General features: G+C 45.8%; 1 protein-coding gene across 1 annotated transcript in view; it reads right to left on the bottom strand.

The window, feature by feature from the left end:
* Positions 1-18,388, bottom strand: part of plxdc2b (plexin domain containing 2b) — a 73,570-nt gene that overhangs the window by 33,547 nt on the left and 21,635 nt on the right. Inside the window, exon 2 of the mRNA XM_030099836.1 lies at positions 6,522-6,745. Within this exon, the coding sequence (XP_029955696.1) occupies positions 6,522-6,745 (224 nt within the window). The remainder of the gene's footprint in view (positions 1-6,521; positions 6,746-18,388) is intronic.

Here is an 18,388-nt window from a genome sequence, read left to right as displayed (position 1 = left end):
AAAGGAGTTAATACGGCATGAAGGGGAGAGGCGATATTACAGTGCTGCCCTGCGAATTACACCAACTGTGAAGAATGTGCAGCTCCGAGCTCTTACCTCCAAAACAAAAGTCAATGCCGGAGTATTTTCAATTTTCGCTGCAGAACGAACGGCACACTGAACGACATTCAAAGACAGTCCAGCCATTTACAGTGCACGGGGAGCGCTTGCTGTTTAATTCAACTCTCTCCATTAAAGCACAATCAGCACAGGCGCTGGCTTTAATGCCGCCTAATCAAATTAAATAAACAGGAAGCCAATCAACGCCCTCCGCCTGTTTAAAATGCCTGAACCAGACTGCGCCGTCAGGAGCGCCTTCTTATAACAGAAACATTGAAGGACTTTTATAAGGCGTGCGGGAGAAGCCTGTCTGCTTTTATTGTTTCCTGTGCAGAATTAGGAGGAATGCTGGTGTCGTCGTCTATCCCCCTCCGGGTATAATGAGATACCCCACAGCTGTGGCTTTTATCTAAAGCCCCGTTAAAGCTAATGTTTTTTCTGCACAGGGAGCCGGGGATATGTGTGTGTGTGTGTGTGTGTGTGTGTGTGTGTGTGCACTACGTCTGACTGAGACACGACAAATAGGAACTCACACAGCTCCACCGACACTTTGATACACGAGCGATGCGATTCAGACTTTTTTGCGTTTGGCTGTCAAAAGGCCACGAGACACACATTAATTAAAGCTTTCCCGTTCGGGTTGCTTTTGCTCTGTGGAGTCACATTTCCCTCGGAGAGTCGTAATCTGTTCGCTCAATATATTCAGGCTGGAACACCAGAGCAGGAAAGCGAGAGTGTTTCAGGCTCAGCGAAGCCTCTGCGGGATTGATAAACATCGGAATTCCAAATGGAGACCCGCCGTGTAGGTGGTATTACTTTTGATTAATTTGTAGATTTAGATTTAAACAAATACTCCCAGCAGCCTTTCATCGCAGCTTAAAGTGCAGACAAATCATGTCAGGGAAGGAAGAAGAAGAAAAAGGGCCTCTAGGCGGTCTGATTCAGCACATTGCTTCCAGAGGAGAGAAGGAGCCACTTGTAAAAAGAGTAGACACAAACTGTAAAAGGTTGTAAAGTTTCCTGCTAATCAGCACAAGATGATTCTGAAGAAAGGGTGAGGAACATGGGGGAGGCCAGCTGGAAGCTCTTTCCCTAAAGGGCGAGGGTGGGCCGGCTGTCGTCGTCTCGCCGGGCGTAGGTGGACATGAAGCTGCGAGCGCTTCACATTTTACAGGGAAAGTTTCGGTGGGAGGCCGTGCGAGTAAAGAATCTGTTTCTTTAAATCAGCCTCAGAATGTGCCAGCGAGTGGAGTGCAGTGTACTCGATAGCTACGTGTGAAAACACACACGCGGGGTGTGAAATGTGCTACCGCTCGGCTTCTACAGGCAACTGAAGCAGCTCGGCCCCGAGCCAGAGATCGCACCGCAATTTTTATCAGAGTGCGTTTTAAATCCCAAAATCCCTCAAACACATGCCTCCTGGTTTATGGAGCAATTTAAGCACAAAAACACAAACAGTGAAGGTTTTTCAACAAAAGACAAAGCTGAAACTCAGCTGCATTATCTGTCCTTCATGATCTGAAATATTCTTCTTTGCTGGAGGCGGAGGAGGAGAAATGGATGTTGACAGAGAGCCGTTTAGTCAAGTTTGGTGGTGAGCCACAGCCGGACTGCAACGCTCGTTCCAGAAGGCCTCCGCTGACTTTCTCAACATCAATATTGCATTACAGTGAGACCTGAAACTCTTGAGCCAAAATATTTTTTCTCAACTGTTCTCTTCCTGAAAAGTTTTCTAATAGAGGAGAGACCCTGCATAAAGGATTTCAGCGCTGTGCCTTTAAGGGATTATTCTGGGTGTTTCGCTGAAATGAAAGACGACGTCTGAAATGTTTCTTAAAACGCTCTCTGAAGAGGCGACTGCAGCTGCGATTCACTTTGGTTTGTCAGAAAATAAAGGAAAAGTACACGAGGAACTGTAATCCCCTCAACTGTGATCACAACTCCAGCTTTGAATAAATGTTTCAGTGTGCTGGGATTAAGATGCTTGTCAGCCAGCCTTCCTCTTCCTGAGACACGCCGGAGTCTGTTTGAAGAGGCATTTAAAGGACGCCATCGCTCATGTGTGCAGCTTCTCCTCAGCTGATAATGCCTGTCATCCATTACCCGGCGCTGCGCGGCAGCTCGGTGGTCGTTTGGTGGGGAAAATATCAACATGCTGCATCTGATCATTCCTGATACGAAAACATTTATTGATCTGATTTTAGGATGTATTTCTTTTCTGCATAAAGAAAAATCACAGATTTGTTTGGATATTGTTTGTCTTGTTTTGTTCTGTTCCTGGATTTTTCTGATTGTTGACCAAGTGGATCATGTGTACCAAACTCTGGCTGCTTGGATTTTAGACTAAACAAAGTCTGCCTGCGGGTCATGGGTTCGAGTCCTCAGCCTGAGTCATGAGAGCCCAGACACCACATCCTGCACTAATGGCGGGTTTTCCTGTGAAATCACTGCTGGGTCTGAATCAGGAAGCTGCAGCACTTCTTCACTGCCAAAGGTTTGCAATAAAACCTTCTCTCTGAGTATTTTTGATGGTGCTTGAACTTAACGATACCTGTGTTTGATCTCGCTGACCAAGGCGCAGTTTAAACCCTGGAAAGGAAAGGGAAACCCACTTGACCCAGTTAGCTTGAGTGTGATTTGGACGGGTCCCAAATGGGGTCTTATATCAGTCGGCCTGGACCGATCTGGACAGAACAGGAATGATTTACCTCCTCGGATGCGGAGAATGCTAAGAAAAGGGTGTATATAACCAAACAGGCCCCTTCAGATGAATTATTGTGAGAATATATTGAGTGAGCTGTCTGAGATGAGTCCAGGCCTCTAATGTATAATTTAAGCGTATTCTCATCCGTGGTCATACAGTAGGTCTCATGAATTTGATTTGCAAACTGTGTGATGTGGCTGCAATTTAAAGCAACGCTCACAGACTCAGAATTACGCACACTACCTCGGCTGTCTCTGTTCATCTGGAGAAACGACTACAAAACTGACATGCTGGCCGGCCCACTGAGAGAAGTCCGCAGCCGCTCTGCTGGAAGGTGAAGCTCAGCCAGAGCCGAAGCCGAGTGGACTGAAATTTAAACAACCCCGAGTTCATCTGAAGAGCACATCCAAAGCTGCTGCAGCCGCCTGAGACGGTATAGTATTAGGGTTCAAACGCTGGGCGGCATAAAGACAGTAAACATCTCTTTCTGAATGCACGATCGTCCGGGGACTCCCTTTCAACATCACGACACGGTGAGACACAAAACAAACACACCGCCGCACGCTTTGAATGTGAAGTGTGGGGAATCAAGTAATGAAAATTAGTAAGCTGAGCAGCGAGCCGCCTCGCTGTGTGAATTTTCCCGTTAAAGAAAGACAAATAAACAGCAAATGTAGTGAAGCGCATAACCCCCAAAGAGCCCTCGGAGCTGTGGGGTCCCAGACATCCAATAACAACCCTCCACCATAAACCACACCCTTATTACTTCACATCAAAGCCAGATAAACAAACTGGGATGTTTCGACTCCCCCCCGGAGGCTGATATATTGAGCGGTTTTGCATTCATCCTGACATCAGTTACATTACCAGGATGAGCTGCGGTTCTGTGTAGAAATATAAAAATGACACCATCAGGCACACACAGGAGGAAACACCAGGAGGCATCCGTCCCTCCTGGATCCACGTCTGGTTCTGCAACGTGATCCGGCGGCCGAAAACGGAGCAGGCGGAGCATTTCAATCACAGGGGGGCTGCCGCCACACGACCTCCGTACGTGTGCCTGAGTGGCTTGCTTCACTCATAAAGATAAGACTTGAAATGTTGCCGCCTGACAGCTGAAGTCGATCCCTCCACAGGATATTTTTGGTCTACATGACACCCCAAGCTACTCAGAGTCCAGTGAGAGAGAGCTAGAAAAGCTGAGAAAAAAGGCCACGGCTCCAAGAACGAAACCTTAAAACAAAGGGAAAAACAGAGGTGGATGAGATCTGATTTCCAGCGTTTCTTCGCCTGTCCTGCCGTGACCTGAAGACACCTTAAGCAGAGAAGCCGTTTAATCTGGGTTAATGATCCGGACCGCTGGTACAGTCACGGGGGGCGACACACAGTCTGCTCTTAAAAGCCACGGTTATAAACCTGCAGAGCGAGGTGAGGGGAAGCGATGGTCGGAAACTTGCGTTAAGGCACCAGTTAACACAAACACAGACTGACCTCAGAGAAAAGAGCGACGGCGGGAGGCTTAAGACGACGTCGCTTCTGTAAACATCTGATTTTTATGACACAAACAGTCACTCAGTGGAGCTCGGCTATGGATTCATGTAAACACTGATGAAAGAAAAACATCGCCAGGCTTCTCTGGAAATTTCCTTGTTTTGATTTGGAGGAACAAACTCGACTTTGCTGATGAAAATTAACACTGTGAATAATAATGCTACTAAAATAAATGATCTGCTCAGACTACAAATGGTTCAAAACAAGTTTCTAATTACTGTTTAGTAAATGAGCGATCAATAAAAGTTGAGGGGAAAACAGAATTGGCAAAATCTCAAAGACCTTTCTGAAGCAGTAAAAATCCAGAAATAACCCAAAGCAGAAATCTTGCAATTCCACACTGAACTAAGGCTGTATTCACACTACAAGTCTTGAAGCTCAGATTGGATTTTGGATCTGTCAGCTAAGAATTCAAGCTTGTGTTTGATTCACCAAGAGAGGTCATCCTGGAATAAACAGAGTAGGGTTTCCTTACATTTTCTTTTAGAAATCATCTTAAATAACTCAAAAGTGGTAGAAGTGGCATTTTTTTTTATACCCATAAGTTACACTGTGTGGGAACTGTGCCTCTTAAATGAGAGTAATACAACGCTGAGAATCAGTAGCTTTAAAACTGTGCAGCGTCAGTCTTACACACTCTAAGCTGAATGCAGCCATAAATCACCGATTGATACAGACTGAAAGTGAGCAGGTGATGTGTTTTATCCTCACAGACTGGTTATAAACGGTCTCCGAGAAAATGTGAACGAGCAAAGACGTTTCCTTTAAAGGGACGCAGTTCCTCCTCTATCATTTTCTGTCCCCGCTCAAAGCTCCTTCGCTGCGAAGGAGACGGGTTCTTAAATCCGCCCGGCTCGCTGCTCGGCAGAAGATTTGAGCCCGAGCGTCAAATGTTTCTGCCCGCTGAATACGAAGGCTTTTCCCGTGTCAACAAAAAGTGCCTGTGGAAGGTGGAGGGGCGTGTGTGTGTGTGTGTGTGTGTGTGTGTGTGTGTGTGTGTGTGTGTGTGTGTGTGTGTGTGTGTGTGTGTGTGTGTGTGTGTGTTGGGTAAAGACAGAGGGAGGAGTGACGAGGTGTTTGGGCAGATTTTCCATTCTGCAACTCCAAAACGATCCCGAGAATCAAAACAATGAGGGAGGATGTGCTGGCTTGTCTGTGCGATGTTTAGTAAGAGGGCATACGTTGCATGTGTGGAGAGGGGGTGTGGCATTTGAAGGGTGCATGTGAGCTTTAAAGAGGTGTACGTGTGTGTGTGTGTGTGTGTGTGTGTGTGTGTGTGTGTGTGTGTGTGTGTGTGCGTATTTACATGTGATGATCAAAGCTCACTCCCCTGCCTCCCTCCCCAACCGAGGAGACGCCAGACTGTGAACCTGAGATGATTAGAAGCCAGGAGGAAACTTAACGAGCCGTCTGAACCCAGGCGCCCGCTCGCCGTCATTACAACCGAGCAGCTCGTCGGCGCGCGCCGGCCAGGGCGCCACAGCAAGGGACGCGGCCGACGTTCCCCATTTACATAGAGACAGACGCGCTGTAAATCTCCTCCGTGTCCACCGGCTCGCTCTCGCTGGAGGAGGTTGGGTTCATTTCCTGTTCTGGACTTTCCGCTGTCAATTTAAAGAGGATCCAGCCCCACGCAAAAGGCAGACGAACACCTCGGGGCTCAGATTAATTCGATATAAAATATTAATTCCTGAAGGCCCCTCGTCTTCTTTTTCATTACGAAACACCCATTCTGCCGAGCAGATTTATAATTGCTGCGGGGAAGCAGACAAAGTGTATTTTTAGGAACTGCTCAACAGGGGACCTCGTTGGTTCTCTTCACATCGGCTGGATTTTTCATGATAGAAGATTGTTTGCTGCGGAAAACAAATAAAAAAATCCTCTGAATCGAGGTCTGCAGAATAAATGTAATCATCAAATCATCGTCAATCATCAAAATACTCAAAAGGACACTCGAGCGAGCATCTCAATGACCTGAGAGAGTTTCGAGACCTTTCAGTTGAATCAATAAGGACCAAACCAAGTTGAATTTTGGCTGAAATGGAGCTAAACTTCAGATCTGGATCCGATAACTGCTGCTGGTCAATCCATTAATCGGGGCAGAAACCAGACAAGCGCTGGTTCTGGGGGTTTCTCTGGACTGTTCTACCGTTTTATCCTCACATACCTCGATCTGGGAGCTGTTGTCGGTCTCCTCGGTCGACAGCACGCCCGGGAAGCCGTCCGCCTCCTCCTGTTCCGGCTCCGGGTCCTGCTCCTGACTGGCCCTGTTACTGTCCATGTTCCGGGGTTTCGGAGGAAGCCATCGTCTCCACCGGTGGCTGTAGAGCTTCACGTCCACGGCTGCGTCCTCATCGCCCTCCTGCCCCGGCGAGTACGAGTAGGAGACCCCTGAAGAGAGAACAAGAGCACGTTAGAGACGAGGATGAACTTTTGCTCCTCTTCCTCGCGTCTCTGCGGTTTTTTTCTCATTGCTTTCGGAAGAAATCTCAGCAGACGAACATTAGGAATGACTCAGCAGCCGTCGCACGGACCAGTGGGCCACATTCATGAGCAGCCATCATCATTCCGAAATGAGACGCTGGTGACAGGTGAGAAGTATAATATAAACACGGACTCGATTAACCGAGCTGACGGCTGGCTGTCGGAGCGGAGGCGCGACGCGCTGCATCATCTTAAGGAATTGTTTTCTTCAGTGGGATGACTCAGACTTCCCCTCATCATCTCGCCACAGACAGGACGGAGGTAAACAATCACACCATCGGTCTATCATGAGCAGACGTCCAAAACAAAGAGAAAAAAAATGCCTTTTCAGACACCATTAGCTCATTTTAAAGCTTCTCCTTCCTTCCTGCAGCAGAGCGGAGCTCAAATCTCAACATTTATCTGTTAAACCAGATAACATAAAACATCTCAGGCCCTCATGATCTCATTCTGGCTCATGCTGCTATTCATCCAGTGTGCTACTTTCACATCTGTGTAGCATATTTTGCAGAAAAGAAAATGATGACCTTGACTGTTATTTTTCATTACAACATTACATTCATTGCAAGTCAGCCTCTTTCCATTTGGTCAGTTACAAAAGACGTGAGTCTGTTTGGCAGCTCTAATGCCTCATTGTTGTTGGCTTTCTGCTTCCTGGAGTGCTGCTGGATTAAATGTCATCTTGTCATGACAGTAAATGTCTTTTGCTTTGGGGAGGTCAGTGGAAACATTCAGCGTTCCACTGTTTTCGGGTTTTATGCAGGTTTACATTTTAACCGAACGACACTGGAAAAATGAAGTAACGTACAGAAGCAGACCCTTTTTTTTTGTAAGAGTCGGGTTTGTTTGTCATGTAATAAAGCTGCAAATCATCAGCAAAGACGACAAATCAATCGATGCAGGATGCTGATAAAAATCTGTGGTCTTGAGAACACGATCGCCTGTTTTCACACAGGCCATGTGATCCAACCTCTCAGCTATCATCTCATCACCTGTGGCACCAAATCCAACGGTAGACGTGTGATGTGAGCAAACAAGAGTGGCCTTGAGTGCAAGGAGGAGGAGGAGGAGGAGGAAGAGGAGGAGGAGGAGATCATTCGGTCTGCATGCAGGTACATGTTTGACAGCCTATGTATAGTTTTGTGTTGGAGAAGCTACAGGAGAGATTTACAGGAGGTCTGCGATACATCATTACAACATCGATACATGAAAACAAGCAACAGACAAAGAGAAACAAATCTCAGGACAGGGGTTTGTTTGAACGTCATTACTTTGGCAGAATGATGATAAAGTTTCCCGTTTGTTTGAGGGAATTCTCTCATTTCAGTGTAAAACCAGGTCAACAAACCGCTCCTGTGTCTGAGTTTCTGCACAACTTTCCCCTCGGAGTTACGAGCGGGACACTTGTAACAAACATACTGTTCATCACAGCCGATCCGCAGGGCCGTCCTGGTGACACTTATAGTTCCTCCGCCTTTATAGTCCCGGAAGTGTGAGAAATAGATGTGATTAAACCTCGTCCTCCTTTTGCTTACAGGTTTCCCCACTTTATATGGATTACAGATGGCACAGGAACTGTTTCTCTGTTAGACTTGGGATGGACTGCAGGCTTGTTTCCCTTCAGGCTAATGCTCTGTATGCCCGGATAAGCTCCTGGCTCCAATGACCCTAATAGGATTAAGCATTTAGAGACAATTAGTAATGAACTCCCATTTTTATAGCACTCGTCTACACAAAGTTCACCAAAGTGTCGGCATGCTGTTGCAGTTATGGAAATTGTTTCATGTTTAGAAGAGAAAGAATTGCTGAATCCTTGATTATTCGTCAACACTGCATCTTTTTTTCACCGAGACAGAGGTTACTGGGTTTAACTAGCAGAGTGCTCTTTCCGCTCTTTCCCCCCCTCTGTCTTTTTTTTTTCTCTCACGCTCACATTTCGTTCTCCTCCTCCTCCTCCTCCTCCTCCTCCCAGTGGGCCCCCTCTCCTGAAGGGAGGCGAGAGGCAGTGAGAGCAAGTGGAGAGGCTTGAGATGCTAATTTACCCAGAGAGGAGGCTGACAGACTCACTTTATAATGAGTGTTGGCAAAGCAAAAAGCAAAGAGACCAATCTGCTCAAAGAGGTGGGTGCTGATAAACACCGGGACGTTTTACTAGAGCAGAAGGCGGAGCACGGAACGGGCCTGACATGACGGTGTCACAATTAGCAGCCGAGTGTTGTTGCCGAACAATTAAAAGTCACCTTCAGGCACTAATAACCAGGCCGAGCCAGAACTCCGAAAGCGGTCATGGACTCCGTATTCATATAACGAAGGGACTGCCGTCATAAATCAAGCATTTTAAAGGCCTCTCCTTCAGCATTACTCGTCCATACTTTTAATTTCAGTGAGTGTAAAGGCTCTCAGAGACAAGTTCAAGAGATCAGCTTTAAATTTCAGTTCATTTAAAGGAAGATCAGAAAGTTTAAGTAATATTGCGTAACATCCTCCTTCCAAAGTTTTGCTGTGTTGCTCATAAATAAAGGCAGATTCTCTGGAGCGCTTCTTTTCGTCACCTCTCCTCTGCATACCTCTAATGCGTCCTGACACCGACTCGATCTCTGATGGTCATTAGTCACATCCATGTGGACAAAGCAACCCGGGCTACTTCCTGTCAGCAGCAGTTATAAACGGTAATCCAGGAGGCACCTACACATACCGTTCCACCGACGCACGAACATCGATTCTCACCCTTTAAAGGCTCCCTGTCACTTCCTCAATATACGGTGGAGAACTGGCAAACAGCGGATGCCTTGAAACACGCCATGACCACGACATAGGGGCCTTGAATTAATGGACGCTCTCTTCCCAGAATGCAAACAGCCGTGATGAGTCATCCTGGAGAGGTGCGCTCGCACCTGCATTTCTATTGTGAACACAACTCCTGCGATTCTGGATTTCATACTTTTCAAAAAAAAAAATCAGTGTTTTGGACCCCTGTGGGACCCTTAAAATCACCCCACAGCGGGACCCGGTTTCTCCTCGGGGCGAGACGGACCCTCCACGTCAGGGTGAAAGGAAATTTCTCCCCTCTTGGTTCCTTTCAGCGCCGCTGCGAGCTGAAAGCCCCCCGCATACCTTCATCCTGACTCTGTCGAGCGGCCTTGTTGGCCGGACTCACGCCTGTCAACACCTCTGATTCACAAACACCACAGGGACTGTAATTTGGTTCCACCTAAAACCTCTCAAGGACGTTGAGGCGGTCATAAAACAGGGGGGGGGGGGAATAAAGGTGCTGTCCGCGCCGCTTCTTTCACTCCGTTTCTGCTTGTTTTTACCCTCTTTTCTCCCCCGTTGCCCCTGGACCCGGCGTCGCTGACATTGGGCCGGTGTGAGCGATCTGAAGAGTCGTCATTAAAGGTAACAGTAGAGACGCTTTCTATTATATCATACGAGAGGACAAAGGGCCTCGTTTCACTCGACAGCCTTGAAGTGCAGAAGGCGCCTCAGAGCTCTTTATCAGCCTCCACTTCACTTTCACAGATCTGATTCTAATCTGAAGGCGTCGGCGCAAGTGCTGAGGCTTGTCGCGTGTTGAGACGCCGCACAATCGCATGTTTTCTTGTGACAAAGCAGGTATAGAAAGCAGAAATAAAGTCACCCAAAAAAAAGGCGAGTCGGCGAAGGTGTTCGTCCCGGAGGAGCATTTCCAGTTTTACCCGTGAAGAATGTGTGGACCGTCGCCACCTCTGTCCATCAGTGATTTGTAAGGCCTTCTATCTGCCGGCGCTTAATTTAGTGCCCACTAAAAGCAGCTTTATCAGTGCACCGGCGGACCCTGCCAAGCACTCAGGAGGACCCCCTCCTCTCCCTCTGGTGTGGTAACACTGCCGACTTTGTGCACATCGCCTCACAAGGGTCAACTTGGATTTAAGTTGATGTAACTATCGCAGAAGCCTCCGACTTTCTGTAGCTGCTACACTGTGTGATTCCAGAACAGTAAATAAAATCTCACATTTCAAGCAGACAGAGTGATGAACGGTGGGTTTTCATATTGTGCTTCACCCGTCAAACGCTCCAATGAGTTATTGCTAACTATGAGATCCATATCACTCTGAATGGAGGAGAAATGCTCCTTCTGCCTCTGTCTCGTATAAGATGAGAAAAAACATCACATGCGCCAGTCTGCCTTAACATGATCACATCACCACCTCTCTATGATCGTGTAGTTTCACATTTTGATGCCCTGCATGCTAGAGACTGTCACGAACTGTGTATTCTGACTGTTTTCCACAAGAACAATAACTGTCAGTCATTTACTTCCTGTTAACCCTCCAAACTGAACGTCTCATCGTGTCTGTATTTATTATATTAACAGTAAGTCACTCTCTGTCAAAATAAACCCAAACACAAATCATTCAAATCTGAAAAAAATGGAACTTTCTAAAAACTCCAGACAGCCAACCGTCTAAAATTATTATGCAGAGCAAATTTTGTGACCTGCTGTGTCTTGTATCTTCTCTTAAAATCCCAACCTGTCATTAAGTGAACACATAAAAGACACGATTCTGGCTGCGGGAGAAACTCAGACTCAGGTAGACTCGGCGGCAGCACCTGCAGAGCAGATCCCGTTTCAAACACAGCCCGTAAAGCGAAGAGTATGCGTCATAAACACATCTAAATCTGAGATAATCGGCACATGAGCTGAGTTAAGACGAGAAATTAAACAGCACAGCAGAAAGAAGAACAAAACCCTTGTTCTTCTTACCGAAAAGCTTTAAAATGAAAACACATGACAACTTTCCCCCGGAGAGGAGCTGGAGAGAGCGTCCTGTCTGCCTCCAATGCCTCATTTCACCACTGATTTGTTTTGCCAACAATCAGTCACATATTTCCAAGTCAGCGCGCCGCAACACAAACACCTCACACACTTTAATCTGTTATTTGATCTTCTCTTCTGAGTCATCCAGTTACCAAATTACATGAACTTTATGTTTTTGGACTGAGAAAGCAGATCAGAGTACCTGGAAAAAGCCCACACACACATCCACGGGGAGAAGGCTCACATCGGGCTGTGCTCAAAAACAAACTGTTTGCACATTTTGCTGTCCAGAAATCCAAAATGTTTATAGCTTCTACAAACAGTCACACTGTGAATGCGGAGCAAAACGCTCAAAAGATGTCATTAAAAAGCAACAGCTGATGGCGTTATTTTGAGACCACCCTTTCGCACTGGAAAAGGAAACTGACGATTCTGAAGAAAACACAGCTACACATAAGAGGAACACACAAAATCCTCCTGTCTGAATCTGATTTATTCTTTCTGTGAGGCCAGTGTTTAAGCACCACACTGTTACGGAGTTATTGTTCCAATATTTATTCAAAATGCACCCGGGTGCACAGAGAAAGTGATTTTGTGGAGTTTTTGTGACAAATACAGTTTAACAAACCCAAAGCTGTGAGCAGACACCTGTGAAGAGGCAGGCAGGCTATAAATAAAAACCAATTCTCAAACTCTGAAAGTGTTAATTACAATCTCCAGAGAATGAAGGTGGAAGGAAATCATTAGCGGACGGGGGCTGGTGATTGCAGAAGCCCGGCTGGTGTTAAAAAAAAGACGATCACCGAGATGTCAGCCGCCGTTTAAAGACGGAATGCTGTACGACTAAAACACATCAGGACGAAAATCATTTATCTGGCCCCCAAGTCTGGGATCGTGCGGTTAAACTCCATCTGCACAAAGGAAACAAAAGCTCATTTAACCCACCTGCTCCTTCACTCTCACCACACACTGCAACGCCATCTGCAAACAACATGGTCCTCCGAGTCTCTCGTCTGAATCAATCTGTCGCCCCATTCATGAACATCGCAAACAAAAAGGTGATGAGAGCTGATTATTGAAGTGATTCGACTCCTAATGTCAGGAATTTATCATGCATAGCTTTATTATTTTGCTGTTGTGTTATATTGAATTAATACTGCAGCATTAATATGAATGAGGAAACATGGCCGCTGTGAAGGCAGCAGGTGTCCAAGCAGAAGAAGAAGAAAGAGGGCCGAAGAATCAGGAGGCGGTCCGGGAATTCAAACCAATCTGGAGAAAGACAGAGCCGTTTTTTTTCAAGCCGGTTTAAGGAGAATTGCTCATTCCCTTTACTGAAACAAGTGAACACGCTGGACACAAAATCCGAGCGAGCAAAGCCACAAAGCACCCAGAAACATGCCCGAGCACACAGTCGCAAACCCCAAAACACAGGGTTTGAAGTGCCGGAGTCGACCATAGCGGAGCTCGCTGTCACCGCCGCGGCTTTCTTCGTGTAATTGGCGGTTGCCTTGGCTCTGACGCTGGTCAGCGCAGGAAGTGTAAACAAGGAAAAAAAAAAAAAACGTGCTGGCACAGTGACAGACGGCGCGGAGGGCTGCAGGCGGTGGGATTACAGCGAGGAGAGGCTTTCCTGAGTGACACACGGCCTCGGGATCTCAGGATTCCAGTCAGGCGCGGTGTCTGTCTCGTATTTCAGGAGATTGAGTGATCGACTGCAGGAGCATGAAGCGCCTCTCTTGGCTCTCTTTTCCACTTTTTCACAACTGCGCCAACGAGCGGCCCCGGCCCAGGAGCCCCGGGGCCTTGAATCACTCCACGGCGAGAGGAGCCGGAGCCTGGCAGGTCATGTATCACCAGACGCCGGACCTCCTGCCAACACATTATTTTTCCTCCCTCCGGTGCAGACCATTACCTGTGGTAATATTACTGTATTCTTACGGGTCGGTGGATAAAATCCCCACTGAGAAGAAGGAGAAAGAAAAAAAAACTCAGCATCTCACACTCGTCCTAATCTCTCCGTGGAAATACAAAACCAGTTCCCACAGAGCCTGCTTAACAGACCTGAAAATTGAAAGTGTCCATGACTGGTCCGGCGAATGGAGAAGGACTCAGCTCCGCATTCTGAAACGCCGCGTCGCAAACAACGGGCCTGCCTTCGACCTGCGGGTTCACACACTCTTCGGCCGGGGGCAGAAACACACCTATACGCCTACGGTAATCGCTCTTTTCATCCACTCAGCCCAGAGATGCTCTGAGAAGCCGGTCTCTCCATCTCTTCCACACTGAAGGGTTCCAGGTCGTGAACTCTCCGACTCACTCTTTTCTTGTGTATTTCCAGTCAACTGCACAGCTGCCGCCGCAGATGGGGAGAAGAAAATATCAAAAATATTTCTGGGATATTTCAGTTGGCTGGGCCTGAGCTGAAGATGCTTCATGCTTGCAAAAAAAAAAAAAAAAAAACCCAACAAAACAACAAGAAGCTGTTTCCTGCAAAACACGGTGAGCCGCCGCCGCGATCGTGATGCAAAAACCGCCAAGTCGGTGATTTGTGTCAGCACAAGTAGGGGTTCCTGCTCAAAGGCAATTTTCACAGCAAACATTTGACTTGTCTCAGTTGGAAAATCACAGGTATCGACGCTGACGAAAGTTCTTTTTTGTTTTGTTGTTGGAATGCGGCACGCACGAGACCGAGAGCCTGAAACTCAAGCGGCCGCATCGAATTCAATTATTAGTTTTGTTCTAAACGCCGGCGCTTTTCCACACTCTGACATATAAATGCCACCAGAAATCTGTTTCCTGTGAACATCAGCAATAAATGTTGGCTTGCAGAAGGTCTTTAGACAGCATTGTTGTTTTTTTTAATTGCTTTTCAGCTGTTGCTGAAAGTTTTTAATTCTTTTTAGAAAAGTCAAGTTTTTGAACGTTTCACTTCCGGAAAAACAGAACAGCTCAGAACAAAAGTGAGGACCGTAACCCAACAGTGAGCCTCTTCAGATTAACACAGAAAACCCAATGAATATGCAGTTATTATCAGATACTTGAACATCTTCATGTGAAAAATGGAAAATGATCTGCAAATACATAGTTATCTGATTACCATATCCATATTTTCCCCAATACACCCATGCTTTTGTGCATATCGATCTGCTGATCTGATTTATTACCGACATGTGAGCTCCTTCGTGGTGAAATTAAATTTCATGGTCAATAAAATAAAAACCCTCTTCACAGATAATCCTGAGTCAAGACAAAACCAGATGTTTGGAAAATAACAGGGAGTTTGAGTCTTACGTCACTATTTTATTAAACAAACATCCAGCAGAGGTTGGAAGCTTGTGTCGGTTTTCTATAACTGTAACATCGATATTTCGGCGTTCAGAACTGTCTCCAATCCTCACAATCGTCTGTGTCAAGTTAAACTCAGACTATTCGGATTTTGTGACAGTGGGTAAAGGTTTAGAAGGTTTTTAATGTACTCATTTTCTTTGGCACCACATCACACATGTGTTTTTTGTTTGCTTTTAAAGTTTTTTTTTCTTTTAATTCTGAAATTTTTGTCATTCATTAAAGGTTTTACAAGCACGACGGGACCAGTAAGGCTTGCTTTATTGTTTTCATTCATTTGGCAGCTTCCTCTGGTCCACATTTTCCTTTCCTTCAGTAAAATACTAACCACTGCAGTAAACCTTTAATGAGCACCTTTACATCCTCACCACAGACACTCGGCTCAGTTGCAACCATTTTTCAATAATTATATCTGCAACCTCTGTCTAGGTTTTTTTTTTTTTTTTCTCTACGTTTTTTTCTGTCACACCATCCACCGGAGCTAAATGACTGTTATCTTAAACATATTGATCATTATGGGAGCTTAAAGCACATTGATCCCTTCTCGTTTTAAGTCAGAGGCATCAGCTGTTCAAACAGTAGCAGCAGCTTCAGCTCTCCTTCGACTCAACATTGATTCCCTGTGGTGGGAAAAGCCTCGCTTAGTGTGTCGGTGAATGTATGTGTGTGTCTGCTGCTGTCATGTTCGTGTGTGATCCGTCCTGCAGGTGCAGACTGATTGAGTACCAGTGTGAGTGCATTAACTAGATTTTTTTTTTTTCCCCCCTCCACTTCTGCTCCGGGCCGAGGGCTGCCGGCGAGGCCAAGCGGGGCCCCTGGGCCTCTCCTCGTCCTGCCCTCTAATCCATCAGCATCAGCGATCCCCTCGGCCCTTCAGCCTGCCAAAGCTCTCCACACTTCACCGTTCTCTGATCGGACGGCGGTGCAAACGCACGGAGACGGGTCCGGCTCAGAGCCGCCGCTCCTCACAGACAAACGAGACTCTGAGGAAAAAGATCACGACGCTGCTATCATTCTTATCAGCTGCTATGATCACTGGATTCCAGAAACCGTTTCCAAAAAATAAAGCCAAAGACATTCTTGAGCTGATAGAAGGTGGTTTTTAAATTGGATAAACAGATAAAGTCACCCACTCAGAAGGTTGCTATGAGATTTCCAGTAAGCTTTGACGAAGACGTTGTCCTTGAGCCGGGTTGAATTCTCAGAATTTTGGCATCACATTCCACTGTTAGTGTGTTTATACAAGTTGGGAAACTAAATCCATCCCATTCCATTCAATACATGAATCACCTAAAGAAAAGCTGTTTTTTGTGGAGCCTTAAAAACTGAATGCATTTGGAATTAGGTGTATTTTTCTATTGTTTCTGATTTCACTGTTAGCTGAACTCTGAACACGCCGATTGACTTATTGACACACTCAGAGGTCAAAACACGCCGCGCTGTTTATCGTCCACAGCAACACCGACGTGAAACCTTCACACTCAGCTCTGAGTGCGACAAATGAGACAGGGCAGAAACAAGAATACACAAACACAGACGGACGTTTGTATCCTCTCAGTCTCAGATGGAAAATGCTTTCGACAGGTAATTTTCCATACATTTTTTGCAAATTCCACATGATCTCAAGTCTAGTTTTTAGTAACTGAACTTCAGAGATTAAAAACAACAACAAAAATATTCTAGCATATTCAAAAAATATCCTAAAACCAAGTAATTTATCTTCATCATTTCACATTTGATTTTATAAATCTTCTCCTGCAGTCGATGATATGAAGCTCTCTCAACAAACCAAAAAACACGCACTGCGGTCATTCGGCTGTACAGACGGTCACATTTCCAGCACCAAGAACCGCGATCTCACCCACTCATGAACCTCTTTATAATCACCCTAATTTGCTGAAGCCATAAATGCTTAACATATGAGCAACATGAAAACCTCCTCAATGAACAGACACGCATTACTGTCATTGATTGTTTTTTTTCTCCCGATCTGAGGGTCCCATCTCTACAAGAGGAGATTCCTGAAATGTGACCAAACTTTTTTTTTTTCATGATTTCCAGAAATACGGAAGAAAAACATCAACTCCTCAGAAACTTGCCAAATCCTATTTTCTACAGCCTCCAGCACCCCAGACCCACAGCGAGCAACAACAAAAAGGATGAATATACTAAAAAAACTCACAACAGCAGCAGCAAGAGAAGCACATAGGGGGATGTATATATATTTCCAGACTCAGTTGTCGAACAGGGAGGAGGTTCCCTCGGCCGATCACAGCTCAACCATCACTGCACAATGTCTGTTGACGAACCGTGGGACACATCCAAGTCACACACAGTCTGTAATTGCCTCAGACTTTGTTCCATCCAGCAGTGGAGACTTCAACCCCTCACAGGAAATCAATATTAAATATTGTTTACGACGCCACCGCCCTCGCCTCGCTGGGAGTTTTGCTCTGCGAAGCTCGGGACGGACAGTGTGGATTCAGTCACAAGCGCACGTCTGCACTGGCTTCGTCTTTTCTCACCGTGCACATTTGTAATTATGCAGCTCATTTTTTTTTTCCTGAGAGATTTAGAAAAAAAACCCAAAACGATCTGTCAAACTATTTAAGTTTAATAAAAGTCGCCAAATTTAAAATTCATCACATCTCTCTCCGTCCTGGTTATGATAGTGTTGGAGCAAAACTCGTCGCTGAAAGAAAAGGGGAAGATCAGCAGACTTCTAATGAACATTAAGGCTTTTAATTTGCCTGCGTGGCGCCTTTGAGTCAGAGATGATTTCCTCAGGAATTACGTTCCTGGGTGAGATTTAAATTGGCTTCTCGGAGATAAGACGTCTGGCTCTCTCATTCAATTCAGTAGCTTTCGGGAGTATTGGCAGGAGATAAAAATACGCCTGGCAAAAAAATAAAAGTAGGGAGACTGTGCTGCAACGAGGGAGGCGGTTTTAATGGGCAGGTCACTCGGGTCAGAATACAAAAGTGGAAGAGAGGCTGGGTTTTTCAGGTTTACCACTTCCAGTTGGACAGCTGTGTGTGCAGCTGCATGTTGTTAACAGATACGAGTTTTTGGGTCGGTGTATCCACAACACAGCAGGTACAGGTGCAACTTTAATCCTGAAGATGTAATCAGGATTATTAATGACTCAAAGAAGGTGAAAAACTGTGATGATAATCTGAGTCACGCTCTGGTTCAAATAATGTGAAAAACTCTAAATCTGAAATGTCTTTTAGAAGTTTAAAATAAAGGGAAGGATTGTGCTCACATCCTGCACACTGGTATTTTTAACATCACATGCTGCGCAGCTGTTGAGCTGCTGTATATTCTGTGGCTTAATATGTGCAGCAATGCAACAAAACGCGAGATATGAACTCAACAAGTTTGAAAATGAACTGAGGTGTTAA

The sequence above is a fragment of the Salarias fasciatus genome, chromosome 9 (genome assembly GCF_902148845.1).
Source record: "Salarias fasciatus chromosome 9, fSalaFa1.1, whole genome shotgun sequence".
NCBI lineage: Eukaryota > Metazoa > Chordata > Actinopteri > Blenniiformes > Blenniidae > Salarias > Salarias fasciatus.
The sequence above is the reverse complement of the archived record's forward strand: the minus strand, read 5'-3'. Positions and strand labels throughout refer to the sequence as shown.